Genomic DNA, 22,108 nt, shown 5'->3' on the forward strand with positions numbered 1-22,108 from the left:
ATTGAGCTCTATGTAAACACCAATTTACTTATATAAGGAATATTTTTGGTATAAAAGTTCAACAGATCCAAAGTGTTTAGGAGACAACCTGAGATTTTAGAAGCAAAATAGGTTCTTTAAATCAACTGGCATTAAAATATTAGAATAGAAATAGTAATAATTGCAAAATGCCATGATGGCACAGTGGTCACCAAAGTATCAGAGACGTGAACACAGTAGAGAAGTGATACTTTCAGACTAGCATGGGGAAAAAAGGTTTGAATAAAATTTAAAGTATTCATTGATACTTAATCAGTGGGTCTATGCAATAGTAATTCTCCAAAATGGAGCACATAACTGATGAGTAGACTCTTATCTGCAAGCAATCCACTGCATTAAAAAATAAAATAAAATAAATCCGTCATTGTCAGGGAGTCCTTGGCTTCTCATTTCTTGGGAGGCCTTTCAACGGCACCGGCCTCTTTCACATGAAGGAAGGAGAAAGCAGACTTGAACGTGCCATCACCGCTCTGTTGTGAAAAGCAGAGGAAGGTAGCCCACAGAAAACCACAAAGTCCAGTGTAAGCTGTCCTCCAGTGCGTGGGAACCAAGCTGAAGTTGGTCAGCTGTAACAGAAAGAAAGAGTATGCTAGGCTCCAGACAAACCACAGCCATGAATTAGCATTCTGAGTCGTTCGACACTCACCTGCACAAAGGGCCAGTACATCAGACCACTCTGGAATAAAGAAAAACTTTATTAGAATGCGTTTCAAACACACACACACACACACACACACAATCCCACAGCTCATGCCATGAAAGATTAAGAAATACCAGGCAGATAAAATGTGGAGGTGGTATTATGTTTCAGACTAAGCCGATTAAATCAGACTACTTAAAGTCTCTCAAGCAGAAGAGGGTAAGAGCTGTGCAAAGAGATTTCAGGTAAGAGATATTTATATTAGTCATATCCACAGACCCAGAATGAGAAGACTCTCAGAATCAGTACCATTTCTCTTAGCCGCTTTCAAAATAACAACATATATTTATACATTGTGGTTTTACTGTTAGGCCAGGCAAATGCTATAGGAGTGTGTGTGTGTGTGTGTGTGTGTGTGTGTGTTAAAAGAGATAGAGAGCACTAGTGGGGGAGAGGGGCAGAGAGAGGTAGAGAGAATCATACACAGGCCCAATGCCCAGAGCGGAGCTGATGTGGGTCTCCAACCCACCACCCTGAAATCATGACCTGAGCCAAAATCAAGAGTTGGACGCTGAGCTGACTGAGCCACCCAGATGCCCCAGGAATATATTTATAAAAGGATCATCAGTAAAGTTTTAAATTTTTCATTCTTCATGGAATGATTTGTTAATAACATAGTCTATGTCACACAATGAGAGCCAGAGGGGACTCTAATTTTATCTAAAATGTTTGATTTTTTATGTAAAAAGATTGAAGGCAAATAATATGTTCTACTATTTCTTGCTATAGAATAAGTTTAGCTGACATTCTCGTATATTACAAAATACCACCAAAAAGGGAGTATTTTGTTTTGGGGGTTTTGTTGTGGGTTTTTTTTTTTTTGTTGCTGTTTTTTAAGGGGAGAAGCAAAACTGTATTCTTCAAAAACTAAAGTGTTGAGGGGCACCTGGGTGGCTCAGTCAGTTAAGTGTCCGACTTTGGCCCAGGTCACAATCTCATGGCTTGTGAGTTCAAGCCCCCGCCCACGGAGCTCTGTGCTGACAGCTCAGAGCCTGGAGCCTGCTTCAGATGCTGTGTCTCCGTCTCTCTCTCCTTCTCTGCTCCTCCCCCACTCGCAGTCTGCTTCTCTCTCTCTCTCTCTCTCTATCAAAAATAAAAATAAAAAAATTAAGAAAAATATATCAGTGTTGTAATAGACAAAAGAAGGCTAAGGAAATTTTCCCAATTAATGGAGACTAAAGAGACAGGACAACTAAATGCACTACCTGACCCTAGACTGCATCCTCTACCTTTTGAAAGGAAAAGAAATGCTGTAAAGACCATTAGATAGTGAATTTACAAACACGGTATAAAGTTGGTGGGTGAGATGAAAGGATTATTACCGTTGTTAAATGTATCAAAGTTGCTAACTCTGCTGTGGTTATATAAAAGAACATATTTATTCTTAGAAAATAGATACTTAAGTATCTAGGGGTAAAGGGTAATTCTGTGTGTAATTTACCCTCAAATGATCCAGAGAAACAGAAAGATCGATGGATAGATGGATAGAGCCAGGAAATAATAAAACAAATAGGCAAAATGTTAACTATAGGCGAATGTGGGTAAAGGGTATTCTTTGAACTATTCTGTTATTTTTCTGTCAGCTTGAAATCATTTCCAAGTTAAAGTTTTAAAAACCTATAAAAGATGGGGCATCTGGGTGGCTCAGTCAGTTAAGCGTCTGACTTCGGCTCAGGTAATGATCTCACGGTTCATGAGTTCGAGCCCCTCATCTGTCTCCGTGCTGACAGCTCAGGGCCTGGAGCCTGCTTCGGATTCTGTCTCTGTCTCTCTCTCTCTGCCCCTCCCCTACTCTCTCTCTCTCAAAAATAAACATTAAAAATTAAAAAAAATAAAAACCTATAAAAGAGAAGAATGTAATACAAGATATATTTCTAAGAGGGAATATACCTGAGCCACCATATTGCAGGTAGTGAAAGGAGACATAAATTGCAAGCTATCTGTACAAAACAAAGTAAAAACTCAAGCACTACCTACATGTAAACAACAAATAAATGAGACATGTTCTTTCCACCTTCATCCAAAGAACTTGGATTGGGCATGGGGTTGATTCCTCAGCAACCAAAAAGCAATTCTTCTTTCACTCACATGTCCCTTGGGCTACAAGAAAGCCTTTGTGACAGATTCTTTTTGGACGCTTCTTGTCTTCCAACTCCTAGTGTTTGTGCTCTTGGTTTCATTGATCAAGCTTGGCTCAAAAGCCCGGTTTTAACCAGTTTCTCCCATATCTAATGTCCTCCTCTCTGGGCTCTCCTCTGTGCATCTGGAAGTCTCCCTTTGGATATTCTAATGGCATCTAGAATTCAATATTTCTCAAACTGAACTCATCTATCTTTTTTCCCCAATCGGCTCGCTGTCCTCTATGCACTATCCCAAGTGATGAGCTACCACTCAAGGCAGAGACCTGTGGGCCATCCTAGATGCGTCCTTGCCCCATTACCCCGACCACCAATCATTCACCCAGAACGACAAATTCTACCTCCTAAATAGCTCTCCAATCAGTCCTATTTTTTTTTAATTTTTTTTCAACGTTTTTTATTTATTTTTGGGACAGAGAGAGACGGAGCATGAACGGGGGAGGGGCAGAGAGAGAGGGAGACACAGAATCGGAAACAGGCTCCAGGCTCCGAGCCATCAGCCCAGAGCCCGACGCGGGGCTCGAACTCACGGACCGCGAGATCGTGACCTGGCTGAAGTCGGACGCGTAACCGACTGCGCCACCCAGGCGCCCCAGTCCTATTTTTTTTAAGTTTTATTTATGTATTTTGCGAGCATGAGTGGGGGAAGGGCAGAGAGAGAGGGAGAGAGAAAATCCCAAGCAGGCTTCGCACTGACAGCTTGGGGCCCGATCTCATGAACCGTGAGATCATGACCTGAGCCGAGATCAAGAGCCCAACGCTTAACCGACTGAGCCACCCAGGCACTCCCCCGCCATTCTCTGTTTCTAATGTGACCTCGGTTACCCTGACCTTCTAGCTGGTTTCTCCTGCCACTATTCCTGACGTATAGGATCCTTGGCAGGATATCCAACACCCAATAAAAGTGGCCTGTGTGTCTTCGTTAAGGGAGGAGAATCTGAAAGACCTGCAAGTCCCTGCTTAAAGCCCCTTTCTTTCCCAATTCTGCTGGCTTGCTCTTTTTTTTTTTAAACGTTACATGTAGATGCCTCCATAGGATCTCTGACATAATGGGCAAACTTGTTTCTTTTTCCAAAATAAAGCAGAAGAAAATCACATTTGGATTTGTGAGTCCCGATGGGCTCCTGATTTCTGCCCCAAGGGAAATAACAAGAGCTCTGAATACTCTTTCCCCTTAAAGGAGAAGAAACTGGGGCACCTGGGTGGCTCAGTCGGTTGAGTGTCCGACTTCAGCTCAGGTCATGATCTCACGGTCCGTGAGTTCGAGCCCCTCTTCGGGCTCTGTGCTGATGGCTCAGAACCTGGAGCCTGCTTCAGATTCTGTGTCTCCCTCTCTCTCTGACCCTCCCCTGTTCATGCTCTGTCTCTCTCTGTCTCAAAAATAAATAAACATTAAAAAAAAAAAAAGGAGAAGAAACTGTCCCTGAGCATAACGGCGGGGGGTGTGGGGAGGGGAGCATGCAGCTTCCGCCCTCCCTACCATCTGCCTCCAACCATCAAGCAGGCAATGCTGATTCTGGGGCTCAGTATTACTCCATAGAAGATGCCAGAATCAGTACAGGCAATAGCCCAGTGTGGCTTGGCACCGCCTCTGATAGGGAATTAAACACACGTGAAGCCCAAGGCCCAGTCTGTGCATATTCGGCCCTCCTGAAAACTCACTTAATTGGGATTAATAGAATAAAACATGCTCTAGGCCAGGGACAGAAAGCACCCCTGATTTTGCCAGGCCTTCAGGGTGCTGCTCAATAAATCTTCAGGGAATAAGTTAATAAATACTTGTTGGACTGGGTTGTGTATATTTGTATTGAGCAAACGGTGCGACACGTGACTTGCTTTGAGTCTAGAAGTGATCTTGGGGAACATCCTTCACAGGGACTCAGCAGAATGTACACCTGGGGACATTGGCTCTGAATGGGCATGATTCCATTAATCACTCATGTGTTACTATTCCTCTTGTGCACCAACCTCTTTGGGTCCAAACTTCACTAAATAAACTATAACCATGATAAGAGTAAATTTTCAAAACAGGACTCATCATGAACATTGACTAAAATTCAGACACGCATGTATAGACACTCCCAATATAGAAACACCCTTAAAGCGTCTTACTCATTCACTAGCAAAACAATCTTAAGATCTCTCCATCAATATACCGTCCCCTGGTGCCAACCAACTGGAGCCCTAACTTAAGAAGAGTTTCCTTAAAATGTACTTAATTTTACAAATATACGAAAAGATCTGGGTTACCTTTTCAAAAGTCTGTTCTTACCTTGTACGTATTCCAGAATTTCTGTTTCAGGTCCAAAAATATGTCATCCTTTTCCTGGAGAATACTCATGCCTGTTTGTAAAAACACACACCAAAAGAATTTTTGAAAGATTCAGTGGGAAGAATACTGCCTAACAGTTAAAATTTCCTATCTCAAAATGCAAAGTAGCCAGTGGTATCTTCTCATTCATCATGTCCCTTCTGACCCAACAGTGAAAACGACATAACCTCCATTCTAAAACCAGATAAATCTTTGGGCACCTGGGTGGCTCAGTTGGTTGGGCATCCAACTCTTGATTTTGGCTCAGGTCATGATTTCACGGTTCGTAGGATGGAGCCCCAAGTCGGGTTCCAGGCTGACAGCAAGGACCTACTTAGGGTTTTCTCTCCCTCTCTCTCTGCCCCTCCCCTGCGCATCTTCTCTGTCTTTCTCTCTGTCTCAAAATAAACAGTTTTTAAAAACAAAAAATAAAATTTGAAAAATCCTTAAATAAATAAATAAACAAAAACTAGATAAATCTTAAAGGAGTGATAAATATGAAGTAGAAATAGCAGAGTATAAAAGTGATAGAAAAAATACACATTTTTTTTTTAATTTTAAGAGAATTCACAGCATTCAGATAGCAGGATGACTGGTGACTTCTCTGCCTTCCAAACTTGTTGTAAGATGTTTAAAATTTTAGAAATATAGAGGTGCCTGGGTGGCTCAGTCGGTTAAGCGTCCAACTCTTGATTTTGGCTCAGGTCATGATCTCCTGATGCGTGAGATCAAGCACCGTGTTGGGCTCCAGGCTGACAGCGGGGAGCCTGCTTGGGATTCTCTCTTTCCCTTTCTCTCTGTCCCTCTCCTGCTCACAGGCGCACACACGTGAGCTCTCTCTCCCTCTCTCTCTCTCTCTCAAAATAAAAACTTTAAAAAATAATTAATAAATGAATGAACAAATATTTAATTTCCTTCTTTAAAAAAAAAAAGTGGCTGACGGACCCTGAGTGCTCTGGCAACTACAAAGTTCCCCCTCAATATTCTAATCAGAATTATTCCAGTATCATTATTCCAATCAGAATCTGAAAGCAAGAACATCGCTTGAGCCTTCCTAAAAACATTCTGAAAACTTTGCATGTTCAACAACCCTGAAAAGAAATTCAGGGAGCAAAGACAAAATCCTCCTATTTTAGGAAGGAGTAAAAATAAAAGTGCTTTAAAAATTCTCCTTCAAATCTGATTAGGAGGAAGGGGAAATGAGAGGTGTTTTTTTCAGCCTATTGCAAGGGATTTTTAGAACAGAATTTAGGAGAATACCCTTGCATGGAAGTATTGGTAAGGTCGGGTTCCACTTACCCAGCACTAATTAAGCGTTAAGCACTTTATGTGCCTTATTCCGTTTGACTCCCCTCTCCAACAATCTGCGGATGTTGGTAGTTACAGAAGCAGAAAAATGACCTTGGGGAGGTTAATGTTATACCACGTCCAACCCGGGTGCAGATTCCCAGCTGGACCTCCCCATCATAATCCAAGCTCCCCCAGGTGGCCCCAGCACAAAGGATCCTCTGATACAGGCAATTTCCCAGTTGGAAATGCCTGGAACAAACATCCAACCCACTCCTCCCACCTTCATTTTCACACGAGGAGAGGGAAATCAGGCCAGAAATCCAAAGAGCAAAACAAAGCAGCCATCTGGGTAGGGGTCCATGTCAAGAGCCAAGAGCCTCAGACTTGAACCGCAGGCCTCCTGGGGCCTGGTTACCGAGGCTCCTTTCTGCTTTCACGCACAGTGACAACACCCAAGATTAAGAACACGGTATGGGGGTGCCCGGGTGGCTCAGTCGGTTAAGCGTCCGACTTTGGCTCAGGTCATGATCTCACAGCTCGTGGGTTGGGGCCCTGTTTCAGGCTCCGTGCTGACAGCTCTGAGCCTGGAGCCTACTTTGGGATCTGTGTCTCCCTCTCTCTGCCCCTCCCTAGCTCGTGCTCTGTCTGTCTCTATCTCTCAAAAATAAATAAATGTTAAAAAAAAAAATTTTTTTTTTAAAAAGAACATGGTATGGAATGGATTGTGTGGATTATGTTGTCTTTCGGCAAATCACTTAACCCTCTTCGAATCTCAGTTTTCTGCTCTGTAACACAGCAATAATAAAGCGGATCTGCCTCCCTTGGTTGTTTGAAGATCAAATGGGAATCCGGTTCCCAGAGGCCCAGCCCCTAGGTCCCAAATCCTCACCAGCGTTCAAGACCACTGCAGTAATGGCCACGAGGAACTTCCTTGCCAATGTGGCATGGAAGTCACACCTTGGTACCAGGCACCCGGCAGCCCCAGCCTTGGGTCCTCTATTTCCCTGACCCCACTGACCCCATCAGCCATGGGATAGCTGAGCCTACAGCAGGCAACGAGGCCCTTCATGCTTCCTGTGGGGTCTGTGAGAAAAGGAATGGAATCTGGCTCCCCAAAATAAGACCCATAAGGCATTGTGGTTTCTTCAAGGAGATGATTGGAGCCCCACAACCCAGTTTAGAAGGCACCAACAGCCACTGAAAAGACGACCTTCTTGGGGGAATCTGTTATCCCCAGTGCAAAGGCCAGGCCCAGGACCCTTGGATTTTCTTACAGAATTGGTGCCACTCCCCTGCCCTCGCCCTCACCCGCTATAGAAACTGCTAGGAGGACAGAGGCTACAGAGCCCCTGGCATTGGTTTTGGCATTTAAGGTCCTGTGGAAGATTCCCAAAGTCAGGCCTTTAGGACCCAGGGTGATTTTCTGAGGAAGGGCCTCCTAGGTCTTTTCCTAGGCATAGAGTTCTCTATGGCAAGATCCGAGGTCCCCTCACATTTTCTGTGGCTTTTTTCTACAGGGAATGCACCCCCAAAGGAAATTCTTGTTACCAAAGCAGGACTGAGGCCTTGAGCATGAATTTTCTGGGGGACTCTGTTCCACCTGTTCTGCGCCCATGGTCCCCAGTCCCCTCCCATTTCATTGATGTGTCTGCCAGTAGAAAGGGGGCCCGTAGCCCTGAGCGTGGATTTTCCCAGGAGCAGGACTGCCCTGTCCCATAACTAGGTCACTAGGGTTGCAGCTGCCATGGACAGGAGCTATGCTCTCCTCGACGTTTATTCGGACCTTTTCCAAGGGGAAAAGGCGGCCCCCCAGTCCTGCCTCCCTCCAGGTCTAGCCGACTTCCCAGGCTCCCTGAAACCTCCAGCCACTCAACTATGCGCAACCCCAGCGTCCCAACTCCGATCCTGGACCCTGGCCTCCTAGTTCTCCGCTTCTCCAACCACCACCTCTGAACTTCTCCCCTTAATCTCCTGTCCCCAGACTTGTCAACTCTTGCACCTCGACCTCCTGCTCCTGCCTTGGCTCTCTCAGCCGTCTGAAATCCTGCCCTCACCCCCACCCCTTGGCTTGCAGCCCGGGTCCGGCCCCAGAGACCCTGGTTCCATCCCAGCCCCCAGGAGCCCCCAGCCCCGGCCTCCAGTCCCCCAACCTTGGCTCCAGGCCCCCTCGTCGGATCTCGCCCTGGACCCGGTCCCCGCCCGGGCCGCTCACCGGCATAGAAGGCCGAGACGGCCACGGGCCCGCCGATCGCCTGATCGCACAGCACCTTGGCCAGCACGGCGCGCGGAGCACGGCCGGGCAGCGCGCGCTCCAGCACGCGCAGCCATACGTAGTTGAAGTTGGCGTGGAAGGTCACGGCCACGGTGGCCACGCGCCGCGTCTGCTGCCAGTCGGCCGGACCGCCCCGTAGCCGCTGCTGCAGCGCGTCGCCGGCGGAGAAGAGCGCCGCGTAGAGCAGCACGTTCGTGGGCCACGGGTAGCGCCGGGCAGCGCGCAGCAGCGCCCGCCACCCGCCCGCCATGCCCGCGCTGGGGGCGACCGCCAGCGACCGCCGCGCAGGCCCCCTGGGCCACGCCCGCCCGCCGGCCCTGCCCTCGGCGCCGCCTCCGCCACCTGCACCTGTCTTCCCAGATGCTCCCGAGTCATTGGGCGGCCCGCGCACACCCAATCCGCGCCGTCCAATCCCGTGGCCACTAACCGTTGCGGGGCTGAGCCTTTGAAACGTGGCCGGTCCACAGAACGCGTGGTCCATGTCCATGAAACGTCCAGAATGGGCTAACGCGCAGCGACGGAAAGTAGACTAGCCGTTGCCAGAGGCTGGGCGATGGAGAGAACGCGAAGCGACTGGGTGTGCGGTTCCTTGGGGGGCGACGAAAGCGTTCTCTGTTAGGGGTGATGGTTGTACGGAAAACCATTGCATGCTATTTCAAACGGTGAATTCTATGGTATGTGAATTACAGCTCAAAAAAATGGGGGCGGGGGGGGAAGGGATACCAAAATTCAGTTACCAAGAGGATGGTGTATGTTAAATGTTTACAGGCACGGAACTCACCCTTCCAACGCACACAATACACTTGTGTCGCTTAGAGGCAAAGAAAGCCACAAGTTAAAATGTGAGGCCTTTCGTGGATGGGGAAGTGAGGCTGGGGGACCTATTGCCTTCACTTCAGTGTGTGGACTCCCTGAATATTGCCTCGGAAAACGTGCGGAGCTCCCAGGCAGAGTCCCTGAAGCACGGCTCAGGGGGGACCCCGGCAACAGATGTCATCTCTGACCTAACGGAACTCAGTTGTCTGCTTTTTTTTCCTCCCCTTTTTCTTCCTTCTCTGTCACATTCAAACCCATTCTCATTCTCTCTCTTCTTCTTCTCTTTTTTAGTTTTTATTTATTTTGAGAGAGAGAGCCATCCAGCACGCCAGCAGGGGAGGGGCAGAGAGAGAGGGAGAGAGAGAGAATCCCAAGCAGGCTCCACACTGTCAGCACAGAGACCCTCAAGGAGTTAAATCTCACCACCATGAGATCATGACCTGAGCCAAAATCAAGAGTCAGATGCTTAACTGACTGAGCCACCCAGGCACCACCCCTCCCTTCTATTTGTTTACCCTATTTTATTTCCTTTTAGGGTTTTTTTTTTAACTCTTGGCTTTTCATTTTAAAAGGATTCCAGACTTCAAAAAAATTGCAAAAATTGTACAAGAGTTCCCATATAGGCATCACCCAAGCTTCCCCAAATACTGACGTCTTGCATAACCATAGTACAATGATCAAAGCAAGAGAGCAGTCGCTGATGTCATACTATTACCTAATCTACAGACCTTATTCAAATTATTGCCAATTGTCCCCCTGAAGTCCTTTTTCCAGTCTGGCATCCAACCCCCGATCCCTTTGCGTGGCACTGAATCGTTACGTATCTGTCACCTTAGTCTCCACCCGGGGGCACTAACCTGTTATTTTGCAGACTTCCTCCACGTGTCAATCCCATTGTTAGGGGATGAATTGTGCCCCTCCCAAAATTCATATGTTGGAGCCCTAAGCCCCAATATCTCAGAATGGGGCTGTTTGGGATATAGGTTCTTTAGATGGGACCCTAGTCCAATCTGCCTAGTGTCCTGATAAGAAGAGAAAATCTGGACACGCAAATGGGCACCAGGGTAATGCACACACAGAGGAAACACTGTGTGGGGACACAGTGAGAAGGAGGCTATCTGCAAGCCAAGGAGAGAGGCCTCCAGAGAAACCAGCCCAGCTAATACCTTGGCCTCAGACTTTAGTCTCCTGAACTATGAGAAAAATACAGTTATTTTTTTAACCCACCTCATCTGTGGTATTTTGTTCTGGCAACTCTAGCTGACTAACACACCCATTCTCTTCAGTTCTTGGGAATCTACCAATTTCTGTGTTCTTTGACCCTTTCTATTTGCGTAAGTCAGCATCTAGGCATTCTTCCTCAGCCCACCCCACCCCCTCGTTCTGTTGTGACATAATCTTTTCTGACTCTGACCCACCTGCCTTCCTCTTAGAAGGACCCTTGTGATTACAGTCAGCCCATCTAGATAATCCAGAATAATCCCCATATATCAAGATCCGTTCCTCAAGGGTCATCTACAAAGTCCCTTTTGCCATGTAAAATAATGTATTCGCAGGTTCTGGGGATTCAGATGTGGACTTCTTTGGAGGACCAGTATTCAGCCTACTGTAACTCCCCTTTATCGTGTCCTCCTTCTCTGTAACCCTTCTGATCTCTTCTGACAGCAACTGATCATGTTAGCTGAAATCCAGCTGTCCATTTCTCCATGTGTAGAGATTAGGCCCGTTTGTCCACACTTTTTCATTCATTCACTTAATTGATCGTATTCTTTTTTTTTTTAAGTTTATTCATTTTTTTATTTCTGAGAGAGAGAGCAAGAGAGCGAGCATAAGTGGGCAGAGAGAAGGAAACAGAGAATCCGAAGCAGGCTCCAGGCTCTGAGCTGTCAGCACAGAGTCTGATGCGGGGCTTGAACTCCCAAGCTGTGAGATCGTGACCTAAGCCAAAGTTGGATGCTTGACCGACTGAGTCACCCAGGTGCCCCAGTTGGTCATTATTCTTGAGCACTATTATGTGCCAGGCACTAAGCTATGTACTTGTGGCAAGGATTTGTATTTGCAGGGCCTTTTTAAAAAAATCTAATCCCTGGGGCACTTGGCTGGTTCAGTCGGTTACGCATCTGAGTCTTGATTTTGGCTCATGTCGGGATCTCACAGTTCTTGGGATGGAGCCCCATGTCGGACTCTGCACTGACAGTGCGGAGCCTGCTTGCGATTCTCTCTCTCCCTCTCTCTCTGCCCCTCCCCCACTCGCTCATTCCCTCTCTCTCTCAAAATAAATAAACATTAAAAACAAAACTAATTCCTGCCTACATCGGGGGGGGGCAGTGTGGCCTTCGTTATGAAAAAAAGAAAATCGCCCTCATTATTCCTACACAACTGCCTTGACCAGGTTTGTTAGGGAGAAAAACAGAGCAAAATTGGAGACTGGAAACAGGGAAGTGGGGTGGAGAGGGGTTCGAGTTGCCAGATCGAATACAGGATGCCCAGTTAACTTGAAATCTTCAGACGAGCCCTGCATAACGTTTTAGTGTCGGTATGCCCCGTGCAATATTCAGGACACACACTAAAAAAAATTTCACTGCTCCTCTGAAATGCAAAGTTAATGGGGCACGCTCTATTTTTTTTTAATTTATTCTGCTAAATCTGGCACCCCCAAAGGATGGTGCTGCCAGTCATTGAGGGACCACTACGCGTGTCCGTTATCTACGAGGCACCCGATGCATTAACTCATTTACTCCTCACAGAAGCCCAGTGAGGCAGATTGCTGACAATCCTCAGGGGGCCACGTATCCTCCAAAATCTACGGCGATCTTTATCAAGCAGCTCAACAGATTTGCTTAATGGGAGTTGAAAGAAAGAGAAATAAATACTAAGAAGGCTGACATGCTTTTACATGAGTTGCTATATACTTGTGTCTTCCTAAAAACAATAAAAAATCCAGTTAGTAAGGACAATCTATTAGTCAAGCAAACACTGAAGGACCCGCATGGCCTTCAAACAAGAGGCGACGTTCTAAGATGAATTAAGTCGTTACATTGATGCTTCCTCATCTGTGCAGGCTGTGATTCAGAGCCCTCCGGCAATAACGAGGCAAGGCTTTCCATGTGACATTAATATCCCTGAGCAGCGCGGGGCAGGGTAGCTGGAGAACCGAGTGCTGTGTTAAAATTTAACAGAGGAGTTTCATGAGCAAGCTTTGGGAATAAAGCACTGATGTGGGAGCTGAGTTTCAGTTTACAGCTAAGGGTCACATTAAAACTACATTAGCATGATTACAATGAGGCTTCTCGTAAGTTACTGTTTCACGTTATTTAAATGAGTCGGGGCTTCTTACGAACCACTGAGTGCGCCACGGTGTCTAAAACCTCCTGGCTCCCCCTGAAGACTTCTCTGAAATTTCTGACAAACTAAAGGTTTCCAAGCTTAAAAAAGGCCGCAAGACTGACAGGTCTGTTTTCCAAAGCGCAGAGAAAGCAATCAGTTAAGGCTACCCCTAAAAAAAAAAGTCACTGAAGCTCTTCAAACCTTTTCAAAATCACATATAAGACATGACTTGTCTCCGGGAATGGGCACAGAGCAGGAAACTGTCTTCCTCCTTGTCACCTGAAATGAGGTTCAAGGGAGGCTGGCAAGGATACTATGGAAACCTCCCTCGTTCCTCGTTTGTTTGCCCACCCATCCCTTCACTCCAGAGCCGTCCCTTCTTAAAGAAGGCTCTGGAATTTCCCCAGCAGAAGGAAGGGAGCTACGTGTGCCCAGCGAGCACAAGGTTTTCGTTTAGTGTGGCTGCGGGTGGATAAAAAAGAGCCATGCTTTATGCAAATTTGACTACAGAAGTCCCATCCTCCCACCCCCCACCCGGCCCTACCCCTTATCTGCGCTTTGGGGGACTAGAGGTCAACCCCTACCAGGAAGCAAATGATCCACCTTGTGACGAATCCTCAGAGGGTCAATCGTAGCCTAACCTGAGGTCACAGCGCCTAAGTCACTCACAGCACTTCATGTCATTGTGTGGACATTTTATCACCTCCCGTCACCACAAGAAGGGTGAGTACAGGACAATAAGATATTCTGAGAGACCACATTCACATAACTTTTGTTACAGATTATAGTTACAATTGCTCTATTTTATCACGAGTTACTGTTTTGAATCTCTCGCTGTGCCTGATTTATAGATTACACTTTATCATAGGTAGGTATGTATGGGGAAAAAAAACCCTAGCTTATACAGTATATATGTTCAGTACTGTCCGGGGGTTCAGGCATCCACTGGAGGGATCTTGGAATATATCCCCTGACGATAAGGGGGGACCTGTTGTATGACTTTTTTTTAAGGTTATTTTTATTTGGATGGATTTTCTTTGAATGATGAATGGGATTGAAATTATAGGGGTGGGAGTAAGAGGCACCACCCACTGCTCGATCCCTATCTGAATGTGCACCAGGAGGTAAAGAACAGGCACTCCAGATGGAAAAGGTCAGAAGGAAGGTTAGAAGGAGGAAGATAGATAGAAGCCCGCTTCCCGCCAGAGTCTCAGTTTCTCCTGTTAACAGAAATGATATTAAGCAATCCTGTCAAGAAATCATAGCATTTCAGCTCCGATGTGGAATAACCATGTCTAAAAATTCTGTCTCACGGCACCTACGTGTCTTAGTCGGTTGAGCATCTGACTTCAGCTCAGGTCATGATCTCGCAGTTCGTGAGTTCGAGCCCCACATCGGGCTGTCAGCACAGAGCCCGCTCCGAATCCTCTGTCCCTGTCTCCCTACCCCTCCCCTGCTTTTGCTCTCTCAAAAATAAGTAAATATTTTTTAAAAATTGTGTCTCCATGACCTAGGCAATTCTCATACCCTTGACATTGACACAAATTATGTGAAAGGTGTTTGGATCAATATCATGGGTTTTAGGACATTTTGATGTTGGCCAAAGGTGAAACAAAACACGGAGGCTAAAACTCTATCTGTTCTTTGCTCTTGTTTAGAAATTTGGAATACTTCCTCATCCTTCTATCCTGCCTCCAGTAGAATACTGAAACATGGCAATAGATTTCTTAACAGGGATGGTGGGCTTTATAGATCCCACCTGCAACTTGGTATTTTGAACTATTTTTTTTTTATGTTTATTTTGAGAGAGAGAAAGAGAAAGCACGAACAGGGGAGGGGCAGAGAGAGAGGAAGAGAGAGGATCCCAAGCAGGCTCTGTGCTAACAGCTCGTGGGGGGGGGGGGGCGGGGGCTTGATGAGGGGCTCAGTCTCATGAACCAGGAGATCATGACCTGAGCCAAAATTAAGTGTCAGAAACTTAACCAACTGAGCCACCCAGGCAACCCACAACTTGGTATTTTAAGATGGTTCTATTTGAAAGAAATATTTGAAGTAGAGTGTTTCTCTGGCTAAGGAAGTCTGTTTTCATCAGCTTTATTTTAAGCAACTATTTCTTACAATTGGTGTGGGATAATAGAGCAATTAAATTTATTTTATTAATTTTCCATTGTTAATTTTGGGGGAAAAGAAATACTTTTGCAAGTCCTCCTAAAATACATTAAAAAGAGATGAAATTTAAAAATCTGAAACCATGGAAAACCCAACATCAGAGGGAGCTTTAAAGATAGTACATATTCAACATGCAAATGAATTAAGCATTTCCACATAAAAGGTGAATTAATTATGGAGACTTTTCTTTTCCAATTATGCTTTTTTTGAACTCTGAAACTCCAATTACTGTAGGAAATGTATGACTCTACTAATATGTGGAAGAAATAACTAATTAGTAGAATACGAATCTAGGGATGGGTTTAGTACTCTATTCATCTGATCCAATCAGAGAGAGAAATCACGTTGTAATAAGAAAAGGGAACGTATAATACAGTTGATTCTTACTCTTCAAAGTAGATATATTGCATAAAGTTGCTATGCACCTTAAATTAGCAAATGTTGAACCATTACTTTTCCAGGATTAGGTTCCCTTGAGCCTCTGGCCACAGCATTTTCATCAACTGATGAATCCATAAACTCGTTTTGTGTTTCTGTTGAAGGGCACCCTATTTAATATGTACTGTTGATTCATTAGCGTTGATCTCAGCCAACAACATTATATAACTCGTTGTCTGAACAAAGCTTATCTATAGGCGTTTTCTGTTGAAGGCTCACGACAGCCTTCTTGCGCTCAGGAATGCTAACCACTGCTTTAAGCGCTACGTTTAAGGGCCATTTTAAATAGTGAATTCACTCAGAGCACAAAAACTGAAGAAAACCTGGCACTAAATAGATTGAGAAAGGGACACTTGTTTACAGTCTGAGAGCTGCGATATGAAGACAGAGCGTCACCTGGTTCAACGGCAGCTGGGAACACACAAGCTGGTTGACTCAAATGTGTTGCTGCTCTGTGTGTGCACATGACACTTCAAATGACAGCAAAAGCATCAGGAGTGTAGATGTGGGGGTTCCAAACAAACTTTAGCAGAGCAGTTGAGTTTGCAAATATGGAACCCACCAATAGTGAGGATTGACTCCATACAGAATTGCTGATGGGGAATTGGAATAATGAGGGGTTGGAAAACAAGAGACTCTGAAGAGTATACAAAGGGACAGCTGCTGTCCCTCCTCCTGGGACTGAGATGAAACACCAAAGGAAGAACTCTCCTCACTCCCAGGGCTGAGATCCTGATCTTGTTGGGAGGACACAGCCGAGGCTTACTGAAAGGCAAAGTCAGTGGCTAGAAAGGCCTGCTAGCTGCTGGCATTTGCTGGAAATCTGCCCTCTAGGGTAAGCTGTTATGGGGCAGTGTCTCATTAGAGGTCCTCTGTTACAAAACCACTAGAGACAGGGTGCCAACAGGGGATACCATGATTTATAATAAGAGATATATATTTGATCTTCATTCTGTTTCTGGCTGAGAGCTCCTAAAACCCTTGGAATTTCCTGAGCAATCAGAGAGCATTTTTTGTTATAGAATTTGATTTTTTTTTTACTCAGCTCCTGAAATAGCTCCAGAGCCTTAAAGCTGAAAGGAGTGTCTTAGTATTCGTCCCAAGCCCCTTTCAACCACACCCGAGTTCGCGTTTGTGTGAATGAAGTGACTCTTGAAAGCCTTTAAGGAGGCGTGGCGGGAGGGGCGGGGACAATTTCCAGCAGAACCAATCAGGTGATTAGAGGGTGGGATGTTTCAGCTCCACCCCCAGCCCCCTACCTCCAGGGAAGGGACAGGGGGTGGAGCCTGAGTTCAATCACCAGTGACCAGTGATACAATGAATCATGCCTGTGTAATGAGGCCTCCATTAAAAAAAAAAAAAAAAAAAAAGATGAGTTCAGAGAGCTTCTGGGGTGGTGAATACGTGGAGATTTGTAGAGAGTGGGGCCCTCAGATGTGGGTTCCACATCCTTTCCCCCTACCTCGCCCTATGCTTCTCTTCCATTTTGCCTTATATCCTTTTTTTTTTTTTAGACTTTATTTGATTATTTTGAGAAAGAGAGAGAGAGTACAAGCAGGGGAGGGGCAGAAAGAGAGGGAGAGAGAGACAATCCCACCATTCTCTCTCTCTGCCTCTCCCCTCCACCTTCTGTTTCAAAATAAATAAATAAACTTAAAAAAAAAAGTAAAGCTTATATTACACATGCCATTTTCTTACTTTCCTTTTTGAATTAACAGCATATCATCATCCCTCGTCAATAGGTAGGTTTCCATATCACTATTTTTAAAGGTGTGTATTAACCAATTTTACTATAATTTAATCAATTTCATATATTGTTGAATATATAGGTTGTTTTAACATTTTTACCATTATATACAATGTTGCTGTTGACATTCTCACAGTTAAGTCTTTAACTTCATTATCTTACATGTCTGGTAATAGAATTTGGGGGAGAAGAGATACGTATATTCTAAGTTTTTTGTTGTTACTGAATGCCAAATTACATTCAGTTCAGTATAACTGAAACTTATAGAAGATTTAATAATAGTTTGAAATTCTATCAGTAATGCAAAAGAGTGTTTTCTTCTACTTTAACAGTAGATATTACGGGGCGCCTGGGGGCTCAGTCGGTTGGGCGTCCGACTTCAGCTCAGGTCACGATCTCATGGTCCGTGAGTTCAAGCCCTGCGTCGGGCTCTGGGCTGATGGCTCAGAGCCTGGAGCCTGCTTCCGATTCTGTGTCTCCCTCTCTCTGCCCCTTCCCCAGCTCTCTCTTTCTCTCAAAAGTAAATAAACATTAAAAAAATTGTTTTTAATGCGAGTAACAAAATTCTTTTTCATATGGCTGCCTCAATCTTAACATACCTGCTTCAGATTTTCCAAGACTTCATGCCCAACCCTGATTCCATGATATTTGGCTGATGATAGGTCTGTGAATCGCCAGAACTGCTCCAACAGCAAAGAAAGGTCTTTGAGTAATAGCAAAATCAATGGGGATGTCTTCCTCAAGGTTTTGAAAATCAATGATGAATTGTCCATGGTAGTGGTTGGTCTTGCTTAATTTTCTTCTGTTTCCGGCTGATTATCAGTGAACAAATATTTTCAATGTTTTGGAACAGAGATTTCAAATTTACAGCCTGAGGGATGGATTCATTCATAGTTTACTCTCTATTCTCTTATCCTGCTCTATTTTCCTGTTGGTACTCACAACTAGTTAATATTATACAGCTATTTGTTATCTCTCCGTTCCAATGGAATGTAAGATCCACAAATGCAGAAACTCTTAATAATTGTATCCCTGATTCCTAGCATATAGTGGACTCTCAGAAAGTATTTGTTGGATGCATGCATTCAGTAATCATTCACTGAACCCTCACTGCATCCCAGACACTGGGCTATCAAGACTTGGGATGTAAAATTGCTTGCTCGGCTCGCAGAGTGTCTTTAACGTGTGATACTCATTTTTTTTTAATGTTTATTTTTGAGAGAAACAAAGACAGAGCACAAGCAGGGGAGGGGCAGAGAGAGAAGGAGATCCAGAATCTGAAGCAGGCTCCAGGCTCTGAGCTGTCAGCACAGAGCCTCACACGGGGCTCTGAGATCATGACCTAAGCCAAAATCGGACGCTTCACTGACTGAGCCACCCAGACGCCCCAACATGTGATACTCATTAAAACCAGATTGAAAACAATGGGAATGTTTGGAAATAAAATCTGCATGTTGTGCCAGTGTGTAAATTCATTATCCATCCATCCATCCATTCATTTCACAACCGTTTTCAGAGTCTACCTGCTTGTTACTGGGGACAAAATAATATCAAAGACAGACTCTGTCTCTGTGGAAATGGCGTTTCTAGTCTATCCAGAGAGACAGACATTAAATAATAATTACAACCATTCCAAGTGCAGGAGAGAAGTGCAGGTGCACTTATGATGTTTCCCTGAGAAAATGATACTTAAACTTCTACCAAAGAGGTTAGAAGTTTAACAGGGGGAAGGAAGGCAAGAACAATGCAGTTAAAGAAAACCACTTCTCAGGAAGGAGTCTGCTGTATTATAAGAACAAGGAAGAAATGACAGCTCAGACCCAAGGAGGTAGAAGGGGCCACACCGTTGTGTGGACCACGTGAAGGATGCCTGCTTGGCTCCGTGGATAAGCCAAGGCTTCCAAGCAGAGGATCGGACTTCTCTGTTTAACAGACTACGTAGGTATGGCAGGGTCCCTGTGTGGAGCTGGAAGTGAGGACAGCTTCGAGAGATACTGAGGAGGTTTACATGGAACACTGACAACACTGATTGGAAGGGCCTGGGGAAGGAGAAGTGTGTGAGACACATACCAGGGTTCCTGGCTTGAACCACAGGGTGGGTGATGGTACCTTTACCGGGATGAGGAATGTCAAGGAGACCCTCGTTTTGGAGGATGAGTTCAAAAAACGAGGGTCTCCTGCCCATCTATGAATGTACATGACTGGAACACAAGTTTCAGAAACACGGTTACCCTTTACTGCGTGTGATGCAATCTGATATCTTTTTTTTTTAATTTTTTTTTTCAACATTTATTTATTTTTGGGACAGAGAGAGACAGAGCATGAACGAGGGAGGGGCAGAGAGAGAGGGAGACACAGAATCGGAAACAGGCTCCAGGCTCTGAGCCATCAGCCCAGAGCCTGACGCGGGGCTCGAACTCCCGGACCGCGAGATCGTGACCTGGCTGAAGTCGGACGCTTAACCGACTGCGCCACCCAGGCGCCCCTGATATCTTTTAAATCAACATGATGGAAGGGGATTTTACATACAGTAAAGTATATCCATATTACATGTTTAGTTTAATGAGTTGTGATAAATGTATATACCTCTGCATACCACTGCAATTCAAATTAAAATTTCTATCACCTCCAAAAGCTCCCCATCACCCATGTGCGGTTAATTACCCTTCATCCCTGGCCACAGGTTTTTGGATGAGTCTGCACTGTCCAGAATTTCACATAACTGGAATTACACAGTATACACATTCATTTATATGTGACTTCTTTCACTCAGCATAATGTTTCTGAGATTCATCTATGACAGCAGTCCACACTATGGCTTATTTTTAAATTTTTTTTTAAATATTTATTTCTTTATTTATTTTGAGAGAGAGCGTTCATGAGCGTGGGAAAGGAGCAGAGAGAGAGGGAGGGAGAGAAAATCCCAAGCAGGATCCATGCTGTCAGCAAAGAACCCGGCACGGGTCTCAAACTCATGAACCATGACCTGAGCCGAAATCAAGAGTTGGATGTTCAACCCACTGAGCCACCCAGGCGCCCCCACTACCTACTTATAGAAAGGTCCAAGAGCTACGAATGGCTTTCTATTTTCAAATGGTTGTGAAAACACTGGAAAAGAACATTTTATGATGTGGAAATTGTATTAAATTCAAAGTTCAGTGTCCATGAATAAAGTTTTAGTGGAACATAGCATTGACTCATTTGTTTACATATTGACAATGACTCATGCTATACAGAATTAAGTAGTTGTGACACAGATTGAATGGCCCCCAAAACCTAAAATATTTACCACCTGGGCCTTTATAGAAAATGTTGACTTTTATGGTGTTCCACATGTAAGTCGTTTGTTCTTTTTCATGCCTGTGTAGTATAAATAGGCAACAAATATTTTTCTTTTTGCCTGATGATGGACATTTGGATTGTTTCTTAGTTACCTTTATTCCATATAATGTGCTCTGGTGCTTTCTTTTTCTTTTCTTTATTTCTCTCTCTCTCTCTCGCTCTCTCTTTTAGTGCAAAAAAAGGTGATTTTATTAAAGCACAAAGACAGGACCCACGGGCAGAAAGAGCTGCTCTGATCTTTTCTATCCAGTTCAGGTTTTCAAAATTGCTAGCCACCACCCGCTAGGCTGATTTCACAACTCATCAGTGGTTTTGACCGTCAGTTTAACAACCACACTGGTATAGATGGTAAAGAAAAAAATGGAGGATACAAGGTGGAAGAAAAGAGCATTAGGGCTGAGTGCTGAGGAAATCCAGCAATTAAACATAGGATAGAGGAAGAAGGATGAAGAAGAGACAGTCAGACAGAGAACACAGCCAAGAGAGTTTGATCTCGGGAAGCAAGGGAAGTGTCGATTTCAAAAAAGAAGTGATTATCTGGATCTAATGCAGCTGAGACATCATGTAAGCTGCATGGGGATGATTTTAGTGAGATTTGTTTGGGTGGAATGAAGGCACTGAAACCACATTGAGATGAGTCGGTGGAACGTGCGTGATGAAAATTGAGACCATAAGTGTAACTGGAGGGAGCTATGGATGGGCTCCACTGAGGAGTCTTTGTCTGCCTGGTTTTGGTGTGCCTTTTTTTTTTTTTTTTTAATGTGAAAACCACAAGAGTGTTTAAAGAACACTAAAAAGCAAGTATAACCTGAATTTTACAGATGAGTAAACTAAAACAGCGCAAAGTCAAGCAACTGGCCCAAGTAGCTTTTCAGTTTGAAGAGCTCCGATTTACTTGGATCTACAATCTGAGCTCTGACAGTGTGCTATTCTAAAAACCAAGAAAAAGCTAGCCCATGGGTAATCCAACAGTTGTACCTGTGATTTACAAGTCTGCAGTTGAAGGAATACTTTCAAAGTCTTTGGTAGGCGTTGGGCATCTTTTCATGTGCCTGTTGGCCATCTGGATGTCTTCTTTAGAGAAGTGTCTATTCATGTTTCCTGCCCATTTCTTCACTGGGTTATTTGTTTTTCAGGTGTGGAGTTTGGTGAGCTCTGTATAGATGTTGGATACTAGCCCTTTGTCCGATATGTCAGTTGCAAATATCTTTTCCCATTCCGTTGGCTGCCTTTTAGTTTTGTTGATTGTTTCCTTTGCTGTGCAGAAGCTTTTTATCTTCATGAGGTCCCAATAGTTCATTTTTGCTTTTAATTCCCTTGCCCTTGGGGATGTGTCAAGTAAGAAATTGCTGCGGCTGAGGTCAGAGAGGTTTTTTCCTGCTTTCTCCTCTAGGGTTTTGACAGTTTCCTATCTCACATTCAGGTCCTTTATCCATTTTGAGTTTGTTTTTGTGAATGGTGTAAGAATGTGGTCTAGTTTCATCCTTCTGCAAGTTGCTGTCCAGTTCTCCCAGCACCA

The 22,108-nt window shown here is 44.7% G+C and overlaps 1 protein-coding gene across 1 annotated transcript; it reads right to left on the reverse strand.

Moving 5' to 3' along the window:
- Positions 1-425: 425 nt before the first annotated feature.
- On the reverse strand, positions 426-9,000 carry MPV17L (MPV17 mitochondrial inner membrane protein like). Its single transcript, XM_047087200.1, has 4 exons — positions 8,691-9,000; positions 5,150-5,220; positions 686-715; positions 426-605 (listed from the first exon to the last, which is right to left on the reverse strand). The coding sequence occupies exons 1-4, from the start codon at positions 8,998-9,000 to the stop codon at positions 426-428; spliced, it is 591 nt and encodes a 196-aa protein (XP_046943156.1).
- Between the last annotated feature and the right edge of the window lie 13,108 nt (positions 9,001-22,108).

Source organism: Lynx rufus, unplaced genomic scaffold (assembly GCF_022079265.1).
Source record: "Lynx rufus isolate CCGP_SWC_20201006 ecotype Redwood Valley unplaced genomic scaffold, mLynRuf1.p SCAF_23, whole genome shotgun sequence".
NCBI lineage: Eukaryota > Metazoa > Chordata > Mammalia > Carnivora > Felidae > Lynx > Lynx rufus.

What these genes read in the sequence shown, in the direction of transcription:
- MPV17L (XM_047087200.1), bottom strand. Translation starts at nt 9,000, where the DNA reads ATGGCGGGCGGGTGGCGGGCGCTGCTGCGCGCTGCCCGGCGCTACCCG. An exon ending in CGTCTCGGCCTTCTATGCCG is followed by an intron (nt 5,221 to 8,690) that starts GTGAGCGGCCCG and finishes TTTTACAAACAG; the next exon opens with GCATGAGTATTCTCCAGGAA. An exon ending in AATTCTGGAATACGTACAAG is followed by an intron (nt 716 to 5,149) that starts GTAAGAACAGAC and finishes TCTTTATTCCAG; the next exon opens with AGTGGTCTGATGTACTGGCC.